General features: G+C 38.9%; 1 protein-coding gene across 1 annotated transcript; it reads left to right on the forward strand.

Annotated features, from left to right (window-relative positions):
- The first annotated feature begins 375 nt into the window (after positions 1-375).
- On the forward strand, positions 376-12,117 carry TMEM184C (transmembrane protein 184C). The gene is given in 12 exon segments (XM_082481978.1): positions 376-521; positions 2,337-2,467; positions 2,565-2,601; positions 4,557-4,762; positions 5,548-5,622; positions 6,675-6,768; positions 7,401-7,458; positions 7,461-7,564; positions 8,204-8,316; positions 9,043-9,142; positions 9,678-9,849; positions 10,308-12,117. Coding segments are annotated over 12 exon segments (1,500 nt in total). The 5' UTR covers positions 376-404; the 3' UTR covers positions 10,601-12,117.
- The last annotated feature ends 449 nt before the right edge of the window (positions 12,118-12,566 follow it).

A 12,566-nucleotide genomic window follows, 5' to 3' on the forward strand; every position in this document is an offset into this window, starting at 1 on the left:
GCCCGCGCTGGGCGGGGCAGCCGCGATAGGCAGGGCGAGAAGCCAATCGGCGCGGTCGCTGAGGGCTGGGGCGGGGCAGCCGGAAGCGTTGCCAGGCGGAAGTGCCGCGGGGGTGTGTACGCGGGGAGGTGCCGCGCCGCGCCGAGCCGGGAGCGGGAGCGGGAGCGGGAGCGGCAGTGGCAGCGGCCGCAGCCGGGCTGAGGAGAGCGGTGGGGCGCGCAGCCGAGCCGGCGGTTGATGCGAGCCGGCGGGGTGTACGGGCAGCCCCACCGGTGATGCGCGCCCTACGGGAGCTGCCGGGCCCGGCGCCGGCCCGCTGAGGCGCCGCGGGCCCGGGCCCGGGGCTGGGTGTGAGGAGTGGTGGGTGCCGTTGTGGCCGGCGGGGCGGTGTTGCCGCTGCCGCCATGCCGTGCACCTGCGGGAACTGGCGGCGGTGGATCCGGCCGCTGGTGGTGCTGCTGTATATCGTGGGGCTGCTGGTGGTGGTGCCGCTCTGTGTGTGGGAGCTGCAGAAGCTGGAGGTGAGGGACGGAGCGCGGGGTGGGGGGCTCCGCTCCTCTGAGGTGGTCGGCAGCGGCCTTCAGCCCCGGGTAGAGGCCTGGCGGGGAAAGGAGAGGCCGGAGGAGTTCGGCGGTGCGGCTGCGTGTGTTTATAGCGCTGTTAAAGCGCAAACGAAGCAAAATGCAACGGGGCAGGGTTTCTTTCTCCTTCCGGTTCAGTAATAGTTGGTGTTTAAACAGTTCATAGAAAAATAGAATAGTTTAGGTTGGAAGGGTCCTTGAAGATCATTGAGTTCCAACCCCCCTGCCATAGGCAGGGACACCTCCCACTAGACCAGGTTGCTCTAAGCCCCATCCAGCCTGGCCTTGAACACCTCCAGGGATGGAGCTTCCACAGCTTCTCTGGGAAACCTGTGCCAGTGCCTCACAGTGAAAAATTTCTTCCTAATATCTAATCTAAACCTATGCTCTTACAGTTTGAAGCCATGACCCCTCATCCTATCACTACATGCCCTTGTAAGAAGTCCCTCTCTAGATTTCTTTCAGCACCAGGTGATATGATGCTGAAGAAATTGGAGTTGGTCTCTATAGGAGTTCTGCCCCTGCCATGCCTGGAACTTATGTTCTGACAATTCTTAGGCTATGAATGTTGGTATTACCACTATTTCAGGTAATTCTGTCTGATCAGGAAGAATTGAGATAGTAAGTAGAGAAGCTTCTCTTTCACACTGGTGGTATGTCTGTGGTGGTATGACATACCATAGTATGTTGTAACAGTAGCACGTGAATTACGCATGTGTGGTAGCATTACTTTTCTAACAAAAAGTAAAATGTTAACTTACATTGTCCAATTTAATACAGGCTTGTTCCAGTGGAGCTAAGCTTTTTCATGGTATAATCTTAAGCACTTAATGACAGTAAAATCTGTCTTGAGTGTATTTTAATTTCCTGTTTGGAAACCCTGTTCTGATATGTTCAATATAATGGATGTTTATTTCAAAGTGTTAACTGAAATTTCAAAATCATTAAATCTGATACTGGTAGAGTAACTACTCAGTATGTGTTGTGTGTCTCTACTACCAGTAGAGAGAAACTCAATAGCAGAGAAACTACTCAGAAGGGATCTTAGATCTGGAAAGCAACAGAAGACCGGATGTTGATGTACAGTATGGATCAGGGAAGAAATTTTCAACAACAAAAAAAACTGTTTGAGAAGAGTCTACTATGTTTCTCAGGTTCTGGTACTTAGGATTATTAATATAGTTATTTTTCAGGGAGCTTTGGTTTAAAATTGTAGCCCTGTGTTTTAGCAGACTGATATATATAAATGCATATCTATTTTGGATTGTTAAATGAAATTAGTTGAAATTGATTACTAGTTGGAACTTGATTTTAAAGCTAAAAATACTTTAAATCCACAAGCTTTCAGAAACTTAATAATGAAGTGCTGAACTGAGACAAGTTCCAGACCTAAAGCAAGGAATTGGTTGTGGCTTTCTGTAAATTAAATAGTGAGCATTATGGTGTTTTTGTAGAACATTTTATGTTTATTTGTGATGGTTTTGTTTGGTTCTGCAGGATTTCTCATCTTTCAAATTTTTCGGTTTTACTCTAAGCCACATCAATAGATTGCAAGGGAGACTTCGGGATTTTGTGTATTCGGAAGGAAGAGTTAGAAAAAATAAACTTAATATTGGGATATGTACCTAATATCCATCTTAAAACATATTCGCAGTAAAGAAAAAGAAAGATAAATTATTTTTCTTGCTATATTAGTAAAACTTTAAAGTATTAATACTGAAACTTTGATCTTGCATTCTACTTTTTCTTTGCAAGGTTGGAATTCATACCAAGGCATGGTTTATTGCTGGGATATTTCTACTAATGACTATACCGATATCACTCTGGGGAATACTACAGCACTTAGTCCATTATACTCAACCTGAGCTGCAGAAACCAATAATAAGGTAACATTTCACATTTTATCTGTGCTACAAATGTTGAATTTAATTCAGACTAAAAATACTTCGAGTAATATTAAATGTTCTTTTGTTATTGTAACAGGATTCTATGGATGGTGCCGATTTACAGTTTAGACAGTGTAAGTGTTCTCTTACTGTTAACAGCTCAATAAAATTCTGTTTGCTGTGGGAGTGAGGGAAAACCATGTCACTGTTAGAAACTATGCTGCATGGAGAGTCGTTGTCTTAGAAACTTCTGGGCATTCCTGTTTATGGAGGGTATCAGAAGCATAGTTCTGACAACATTACATTCTTCTTGTGGAGCTTGTAGGATCCCTTTTGCTAACCCTTCTTAACCCTGTCCTTGAGTATCCTTTATGACAGATGTGGAAAGGGGTATGACAAGAGCCTGGTTTTGGTCCTTCCATCTTCAGTAACAGCTGAACTGGAAACTAGCCAGATCCATGTACTGTCTCAAAATTCAGTGCCTTACCTTTCTTTAGGCTTAGTACTAAAGTTCTTTCCCAAGTTTGCTTAGTACTAAATTTCTTCCTTTTTGCTTCAGGGGCAAAGGATAAGATCCTACAAAAAATCCACTTCTGAATACTTTTATGTAATAGATTCTCTTGGCCGTGCCAGATATGGCTTATGTAAATAAGTCACCTGTAGAGATTATTTCAGCCAGAGCTAAGCAACAAACATACGAAATATGTGGACTGTACAGGATGTGTGTTTACATGTTGTCATCACCACTTGACATTACAAATATTTGTTTCCCTCATAAAAGACAACTTTCCAGGAACTTTTCCTTTGTTTTTTTTCTCCCGTCTCTTGAGTGTTTATGAAGTGTCAGCCTTATGTATGTTCTCCTTTGGGTTTTTTTTTGGGGGGGTTGTTTTTTTTTTTTTTTTTAAAGACTGGGATTTAAAGTATCTGAGAGTGAAGGAGAGTGGGGAAGAAAAAGACATTGTCTGTTTCCTATGGGGAATATCAACGACCTCAGGTTGATATTTCAATTTCAAGTACAGAATTTTCCTTTGGAAGAAAATTACCTGCTAATTAAATGAGCTCTAGCCAGGCATTCTGACCTACCGAAAATTTTCCCCAGGCTGCCTTTGCTGCATTTGTGGTGTCCTCTTAGAATGCTTAGTCTGAGCTGAACTTAAAGTTCCCTTCTCAGATTCAAATACTGTATTGTCAGTTTACTAGATGTGGTATTACATCTACCACAAAAGTGTTGCAGCTTCTGTCATCTCTAGTATTTCTTAACTCTGATGAGGATGTGAAGTGTCTTCCTGTACTTCTAATAAGAAGATCAGAGTAGGCAAAGCATTGCTCTACTACAACCTAGGGAAGCAAAGTAAACTCAAAAGACCTGCCTCTATTTAACCCCTTCCCACCCCCAAAGAAAAAACAACCCACAAAACCAAAAAAAAAGCAGTAGGACAGGATGCATTAAACAGTGCAACAGCAGCGTGATATTAAAAATTGAAAGCTCTGACAACTGATCCATAATCACAGTTTTGCAAAACCAACACTTTTCTGTCTGAAACTCTGGTTTAGAGGGATGACTACCACTTTAAAGCTAATCTGCTGCTTTCTTCTATATTTTGCAAACATTCCAGAACAAACATTTACACACTAGATACCAAAAGAAATCGACTTTATACTGACAGACTAAAATCTTAGTTCTCAAACCCATATTAACAATGAATATGTGAATTTCAGGAAACAGTTCTATCTTGTCTCCTCCTAACAGGAGTAGGTTATGTGTAAGGAACCATCTCCCTAGTTATTTTTAAATGAAAGACTGAATTGTGTGGTCAAAGATACAGAGCGTCTCTTGGCACAGTACTTTAAGCGTGCTTCCATTTGAAGCAGCAGAGATGCAATCTGAAGTTCAGCTGGTATTTTTACGGAATGTTATTTTCTAGCTGTAGCATCACACTGTTATTAGCCAAATGCTTCAAGCCCCGTTTAATTAGTGCCTGCTGTCTAATGAAGTGTTTCTTGCTGAACTAGCCAGCCAGTGTTGTCATTGGAATCACTTTTGTCTTTCTTGCATGTAACCTTTTGTGTACCTCTCTTCTTACAGTGGATAGCTTTGAAATACCCCAACATTGCAATATATGTGGATACATGTCGAGAATGCTATGAAGCTTATGTCATCTATAACTTTATGGTTTTTCTTTCAAATTATCTAACCAACCGGTATCCAAACCTCGTATTAATAATAGAAGCGAAAGATCAGCAGAGACATCTGCCGCCTCTATGTTGTTGTCCATCGTGGGCTATGGGAGAGTGAGTATATGATGACATCTTAAAATTGTGAGCTGTGTAATCAGATACAAACATTTTGTTTTCATACTTAGTAGTATAACTCTTGTGGATTGATAGAGTCGGTTCATGGGTTGCACGTTTTGTTTATCAACTATGAACCTCTACTGAAAGCAGCTGTGAACATGTTTTCATATAGCTGTAAAACATCCTGTAAATCGCTCTTAGTTAATAACATACATTGACTCAGCTGGTGCTGAAGGAAACTTCCTTATTTTTGAAAAATATTGGAAAAAGGTATCCTTGAAATTGCTTCCTTTGCTGTTGTATAATATTTGCCACAAACCTCAAGTAGAATTGCTGGTAGACCATATAGTCTGTTGCGTTTACTTCCACAGGTGAAGGACAAAAGGCCATGTGCCCGTGAACTGTTTGTTTCTGCATGCCTAATCTGATAAGCATCTCTCTTAAGAGATTTTAATAAAGCTGTTTAACAAACTATGAATGTAAGTCATTCTTAAACATCTTCAAACACAGTGAAAATTGCATTCTCTTTGTTTAGCCCAGCTGGAATCTTTCCATGGCTAAAATAAGTGCATCATTGAGTATTTCCTGTTATCTGTCTATAAAAGTCTTTTGTGCATTGCATATACACACACTGTACATTGTAGCATCTGAAATCCTGGAAGCAGATGTTGAAATTACTATGAACTAAAAATTCAGTTTAGTGAAACTAGTGAGAACAGGAAACTTCCATGAGTGAATTGTCCTTAAGTTCTTGTACAATGAATTTTGTGTTTCTCTTGCAGAGTTTTATTATTTAGATGTAAACTGGGTGTTTTGCAGTACACTGTTGTCAGGCCATTTACTACCATTATTGCTTTGTAAGTATGCCAATAAATAATTAATATTGATCTTCAGGATGCAATTTTGAATTATACTGGAAAGAATTTTCATGCTGTTTGTATTGAATCAAGGCCGTTTGAAAGCAGACTGGTTGTGTTACATGCTAAATGGGTCCTGGCAATTTGAATCAACCTATGAGTTCTTTATGGCTTCTCTATAGCAGATGACTATTTGCAGAATTAAAATAATAAATACTTAATGTCTGCTGCTGAAAGCAGTGGGAGAGAATGTCAAGTACTGTTTATGTGGGAAAGACATTTTTATGATCTCTTAATTTTTAGAGTCTCTTTTTCCTCTCCTCCTTTTTCTCATTGGCTTCAACAATTGCATATTTTCAAGTCAGGCTTTATGTAACTTTTAAATTTTATAAAACTTTGCATGTGACAAGCCTGACTGTGTGCCTTCATACATATCATGTAAGCTGTTGTAAAGGAATAGTTATGTGTGTTGATACTGAAAGCTTAATTTCATGAACTTTGTATTGATGGTCATTACTGTTAATTCTGTGGGACTGTGGAAGTTGCTACTCACAAAGAATATCCATGTAAATATTTATATTAGCTGAATGTTTTCTAACAGTTAAAAGCAAAACAGCTAAAAAAATAATTGATGTTTAGTTGTTGAATTAATTCAACAATGGGATATGTTAACCCTGCATTCAAATGCTATTTCTTCTATGTGAGGGTGACAGAGCACTGGAACAGGCTGCCCAGGGAGGTTGTGGAGTCTCCTTCTCTGGAGACATTCAAAACTCGCCTGGACGCCTTCCTGTGCAACCTCGTCTAGGTGTTCCTGCTCCGACAGGGGGATTGGACTAGATGATCTTTTGAGGTCCCTTCCAATCCCTAGCATACTGTGATACTGTGAAAATACAATACAAACTTCCTATGCTATATGCTGTTGGAAACTGATTCTTATGCAGACCCCCAGTGCCCATATTTGAGTACCAAAAGAGATTTTGGATGAAGATTTAGTGCTTCAAGAACATAATCATTTACTACATAGTGATTAATTCTAAAAATTCTTTCAGAATTTGTGAACTAGTGGGAGTGTATGATGAAGGAAACTTCAGCTTCAACAATGCTTGGACTTACTTGGTTATACTTAACAACATGTCACAGCTAGTGAGTATGAAGAGTACATCTTTCTGCTCTTTTAAGTCATTGTATTAGTATTACGTGAATCTTTTTATGTGAACTATTACCAGTAATTGTGTTAATGTCTGGAAATTCTTATTATGGGTAGAATATTTTCCTCTGTAAGTCAAAGTTACTATCTGTTAAATATTATGTATGTGAAATACTAGGAAAACAGATAATACAAAACTTTTATTATTTTTACTGCGAAGCTCCATAAAGCAATAAAGTGTCCCACCTCTCTACCCTAAACTATTTGATGGGTGAAGTGGTATGGCCCAGGCACATTAGAGCTGCAGACTTGCCCCTCTGCAGAAGAGATGGCCACTCGCCCCATAGCTTCCTCCCAGCACACATACAAAGGATCAGCAGTGGCTGTGTTAAAAATACTGTGTTACAAAGCTGGTGGTAACAACATTGACAGGAAAGAATGGAAATGGTGCATGCAGTGCTGAGATTCTGGCCTGCCTAAGACCTTGTGGTGTTGGTTCAGCTGCCAGATGATGTCAGGGTAAGGGTAAGATGTCAGCCCCTAGACTTGAAAATTTCATTTTGGAGGTCAGGGATTGTATTCAGTGGCTTGCTGGGAATGCAGAGGAATAATTTTCTGCTTCACTCAGAGCACATTACACATGAGCTATTGCAAGAAGAGAGAGCAGCAGCTCTGGCTCCTTGCTATCTTCTTGCCTCCAAGCTTCTTGCTTCTCTTGGCAACAGCAGCAAGGGTCAGAACAGCACAACATCCCATCCAAAAAGGGTGTCTTCCTCCTACTGCCACCACCGTGTTTGATGGGTGACTGTTACAGAAGGAGCCGTAACTGCTTTCTTCTGTGACAACAGTCCCAGCAGCAGCAGATACTTCTGCATGTCCTGGTTGACATGATTGCTTAAAGAAGCTTGGTAGCAAGAGGCTAGGAGAATGTGGGTGAAAAGGGGAGATCAATTCCTTAGGTTTGGCTATACTTTAGTTTGGTTGCTTGCAGTTGTCATTGGTAGGAAACTTGTTCGGCTTTGCGGCGAAGATTGCATTCATTGCCTCGCCTCTCATAAACAGGCAACATTTCAGGGGTTCTTCACAGAAGCCTGAAAGAATATGTGCTTTTTATGCCGTTTTCCCTAGAGATGTGCTTGGCATTGAAAAGTTTTTATCAGACCTTCCTATGTTTTGCTTTAGTGTGTAGATAAGATGACCTCAGTCTCTGTCTGCCAATAGCATGCATTTCAGAAATAAATTTTCAAGAAAAAAAAAAAGTCTGTTTTAAAACAGTACGGCAAAGATTCCATACATCCAGAGCCTTTTTTCTAGAATAGATAGCTTTTTTAAGTTTGTATTGTACTGTGATACATTTTTTTAACTGAAGAGATGCTGTAAAACAACTCCCTCACAAAATAAAGCTTTTCTTTGTTTTCTTTTTCTTGTTAGTTTGCTATGTATTGTCTGGTGCTGTTTTATAAAGTACTACGTGAAGAACTGAATCCTATCCAACCTGTTGGCAAGTTTCTTTGTGTGAAAATGGTGGTTTTTGTTTCTTTCTGGTAAGTGAATTATTTACTTACTGCTTCTTGCACTCAGGATGGATCATAAAAGAGCTATAAAAGCTGGATTTGTTCCTGAGGTTAGAGGCCTCAAAAAATCTACCCATAACCTTAGTGAAGTGCTGTGAGGGGAAGAGGGTACTAGTATGTTCGGCAGAGCAGGCTTGTTCACTTTAGATTATTTTTTAGATTTGCTATTTTGAAAGGTAATTCTCAAGAATGTAATTTATTTTAAAATCTTCACTTGCGGTTATTTCAAAACAAAAATTGAATTTTTTTTTTTTTTTTTTACTTTTTAAAGTAAAAAAGTAAAAAAAATTACTTTAACCTTTTCAGAATAAGTTACTATAAGTTACTATTTTAAGCATTGCTTGCAATTAGCTGCTAATGAGAGTGCATTTAACTATCTGAACATCACTCTGTGAGCTCAGTAATACCCTGAAAGAGAAGTGACTTGTTCTAATAACTAACTGGAGCAACAGACTCTTCTTTGGTTGTGTTCTCTGTTTGTCTTCAGGACCATGGATGAATGACATCTCTTTTTAAGTCTGTTTTGTTTTGTTTTCTTCCTCTTAAAATCTAAATATATAAACAGTAAGTTTTTTGTAAGATTATTCCTATGTACATACATATGTATTCATAGAAACAGGCCTTGTTTACCAGATTTGCTTGGAGGCTTTTTTGCACTACTATTACAATAACAATTAAAAAAATATATCTTTATAGGCAAGCTGTGCTTATTGCATTGTTGGTGAAAGTTGGTGTTATTTCTGAGAAACACACCTGGGAATGGCAAAGTGTGGAAGCTGTGGCTACGGGCCTACAGGTAGGAGCAGACAATTACTTCTTAGGAGGAATGGCTATATGTAAGATGACATAGCTGATCCAAGCAAATTTTGTCATACTCACTTTTATTAACACAGGCTAGATTTATTGTAAGTTCAGTACTGAACTTTAAGTACTGAAATAAATTCAGTACTGAATTTATTATAAGTTGGGCTAAGTTTCAGCCAGTCACCCCAAGTGAGTTTTATGTTCAACACTTGTATATCCATGTGTTGGGCTGAGGGAATGTGCCCCAGTTAAATACTTCTGTTGAATATCCTTGCATTTCTTCTTGCAACAATTCATTGTAGCGCTGCTGCTTGTTGAATACCTGCTTTCAGCAAGTCAGTCCATCAGGCAAGGATGGATTCCGATATCTATGGCTCTCTGAAGCCTGCCCAGAATATCCTACCTCAGGTGGAAAAGTAGCTGATGCCAGTATCCCAATGCAACTGCAATCTTTTGATTGTAGAAGAAATACAGGAACTCTTCTTCTCCAGTTATGAATGATTAAGTCAATATCTCTCTCATTGCAGGATTTTATCATTTGTGTTGAGATGTTCCTGGCTGCTATTGCGCATCACTACAGTTTTTCCTATAAACCCTATGTTCAAGAAGCTGAAGAAGGGTCATGCTTCGACTCTTTTCTTGCAATGTGGGATATTTCTGATATAAGGGCAGATATATCAGAACAGGTTCGAAATGTTGGTAAGTAACAGACAGATTTGTATGGTCTGTTAACAGCATATATATTTTTAGCTTCATCTTACGCTATTATCCATCTCTACAGTACCTTGAGAACATTCCATACCAAATTAGTGGCAGCTGCAGCCCTAGACGATTTCATGGTTTATCTGGCACTTTGCTCTTTCCAGTACTCTTGACTGATTTGAAGTCTAGTTTTTACTTTCTCTTTTAAATAGATGGATCTCAGGGTAAGTTTCAAGCGTGTTAGGTAGAAGAGAGGGATGTCCCTTTTGGTTTTTGTTTTGTTCTCTTTTACGGAAAGACATTCTTTTATTTATTAAAGCTAACAATGCCCATGTAAAACTTATAAAACAGAGTCATCTTCTAATTTAACATGCCTATTTTACAGTTGATGTGTTCAAAGACCTTGGTATAGTGCTGGAAGTATTAAAAAATATTTTCATTTGGTGTAATTCTAGGAAGGACAGTTTTGGGCCAGCCAAGGAAAATGTTTTTTGCTGAGGATCACGAACAAAATGAACATACGAGTTTACTGTCTTCATCTACTCAAGACCCAATTTCTGATGCTTCTTCAATGCCATCTTCACCCATGGGTCATTATCAAGGGTTTGGACACACTGTGACACCTCTCACAACACCAACAACAGTCCCTGCAGTTGATGGTATTTATAACACTTCTGTTACTCGAGACGCTGAGGAGTCACCTGAACTAGAGCACAATTTATCAGAGAAAGCTTTGGATAAAAGTTAGACTCAACTTTTCTTTGAATGTGTCAAGGAGTCTGTTATATGCTTGCCACACATTCTGTTAACATATACTATTAGTGATGAAAGCTGAAAAGCTTGGAAAATCTACTGTGCAGACAGGAAGAGGATATGGCTGTAACTGACATCTGAATTCTGGATCTATAATGGATGTGAGTATCTGTGAGTACCCCATGAGTATAAAACACGCACACTATGAAAGTTTCTGCATAAATTTAAGAATCAACTCCTTAAACTGCTAAACACCTACACATCATGTCAAAATTACACTGACTTTTATTAATACAAAAGAAACATTTGAAAAAAATACTCTGCTTCTTCTGAAGGTGAAGTGTAAGTACTACTAGCAATGGGAAAACTTAATTTCAAGAATGTAATTAAAGGAGGGCAGTAGCAAAAAGCATTTGTATTAGCTTTGATTGTCCTCTTAATGATGGTAACTTCCATAGCCCAATGCTGAATAGAGTGTGGATGAAATGGTAACTTCTGTATAGATGCCATCTTCTTCCCTTCCCTGCATAGCTAAATAAAACCCCTTCATGAAGATAATTCTTACAGAGCATCAGTAAAGAATCTGTGCAAAGAAAAGTGTTCCCTACAGGCCTTGCTATAAAATTCCATGCTCAGAACATACGGTTGGCGTATCTGTTGTCCTTGTAGCTCTTAATTTGCAAGTCTTTTACACATAGAAGAGACAGCCAGAATGGTAGGTTTTGGATTAATACTGTACACTTAATTACTTTTTTCCTATCCTTCTAAAATAAGAATAATGGTTACTACCGTAAAATACATGGGGCGTGGAGGGGAATAAAGGATGTCAAAGGAAGTAGAAAACAAAACTGATTTCTTTACTTTAGGCTGCAATAAATTCTTTAACACTTAAGGTTTTTTTTAAGCTGTTAAAGCAGGATATCTTGACAATGTGTCTGTAGTAATTTGTATTCATAAATTTGTGTGTATGTGATTATTGTATTATGCTTCTAGTATAGCCTTGATTCAAATGTAATAGTTGATTCCCTGCCACCCCACCCAGAAAAAACCTTTGTGAAGGTAAAACTAAGTAGCTAGTCTAATACTGGAGTTACTAGCATTAGATTTCAGACCAAGAAACAGAACACTTATTTTGCAAAAACTGACAAAATCAGAGAGGAATTGTTTTTATCCCATTACCAGACTTTTAGTACTATTGCATGTTTGCAATCTGACAAAAGCCCTAGAGCACTGACCTTTTAAGTGACATCTGAAGTTTCTTTTTCAGGATGGTTAGCATTTACAGGATAAATGTTTAACTTCTGGCTGTCACAGTTAATTCATTTTAAGTGCTTTTTTTGCAGTACTAGTGTGATGTAAATATTGCGCCTTACTCACTAGGCTGCATATTTTATAGTTGACTACGTACTTGCTGTATTTGAAGTTAGTGGGAAAGTGCAAATCATAATTTTCAATTTGCCAAGTCATTGCCTTTGTTGTAAATAAGCAATTAAAGATTTTATTTAAACTGTTCATCTTCTTTCGATTTGATTTACTGCTATGGTAATTTAAGAGTGTGAATGACACATGAATGCAACTGTCCTGTTCACAGAAGGAGGGGATCTTCAGTACAACTTGTACAAAAGTGTGTTCTTTATGTATTTTAAGCCTTATACTGAAAAGGAAGTTCTTTGAGCTTATGAAGAATCATAATCTATGTATTTATGCTTGGTTCCAGGTATCTCTTTATCCATGCAATAGCCATATTCTAAAAGGAAACAACTTGTAAAAGCTCAGAGCACCTGGGGCACAACAGTGCCAACTGTAGCCAATACTAGAAATAATCTGATTTCTTGCACGTATGCAGGTAAAAAGTACAAATATCGAAAGAATCAGAGCTGCTGGAAGCTGAATAGCTACTACTGTGCTCTAGCTTTTCAAAAATCTCATGCAGAAGGATTTTTTGTAATACTTGAAGTTAT

Source organism: Vanellus vanellus (assembly GCF_965231255.1).
Source record: "Vanellus vanellus genome assembly, chromosome: 4".
Taxonomy (NCBI): Eukaryota; Metazoa; Chordata; class Aves; order Charadriiformes; family Charadriidae; genus Vanellus; species Vanellus vanellus.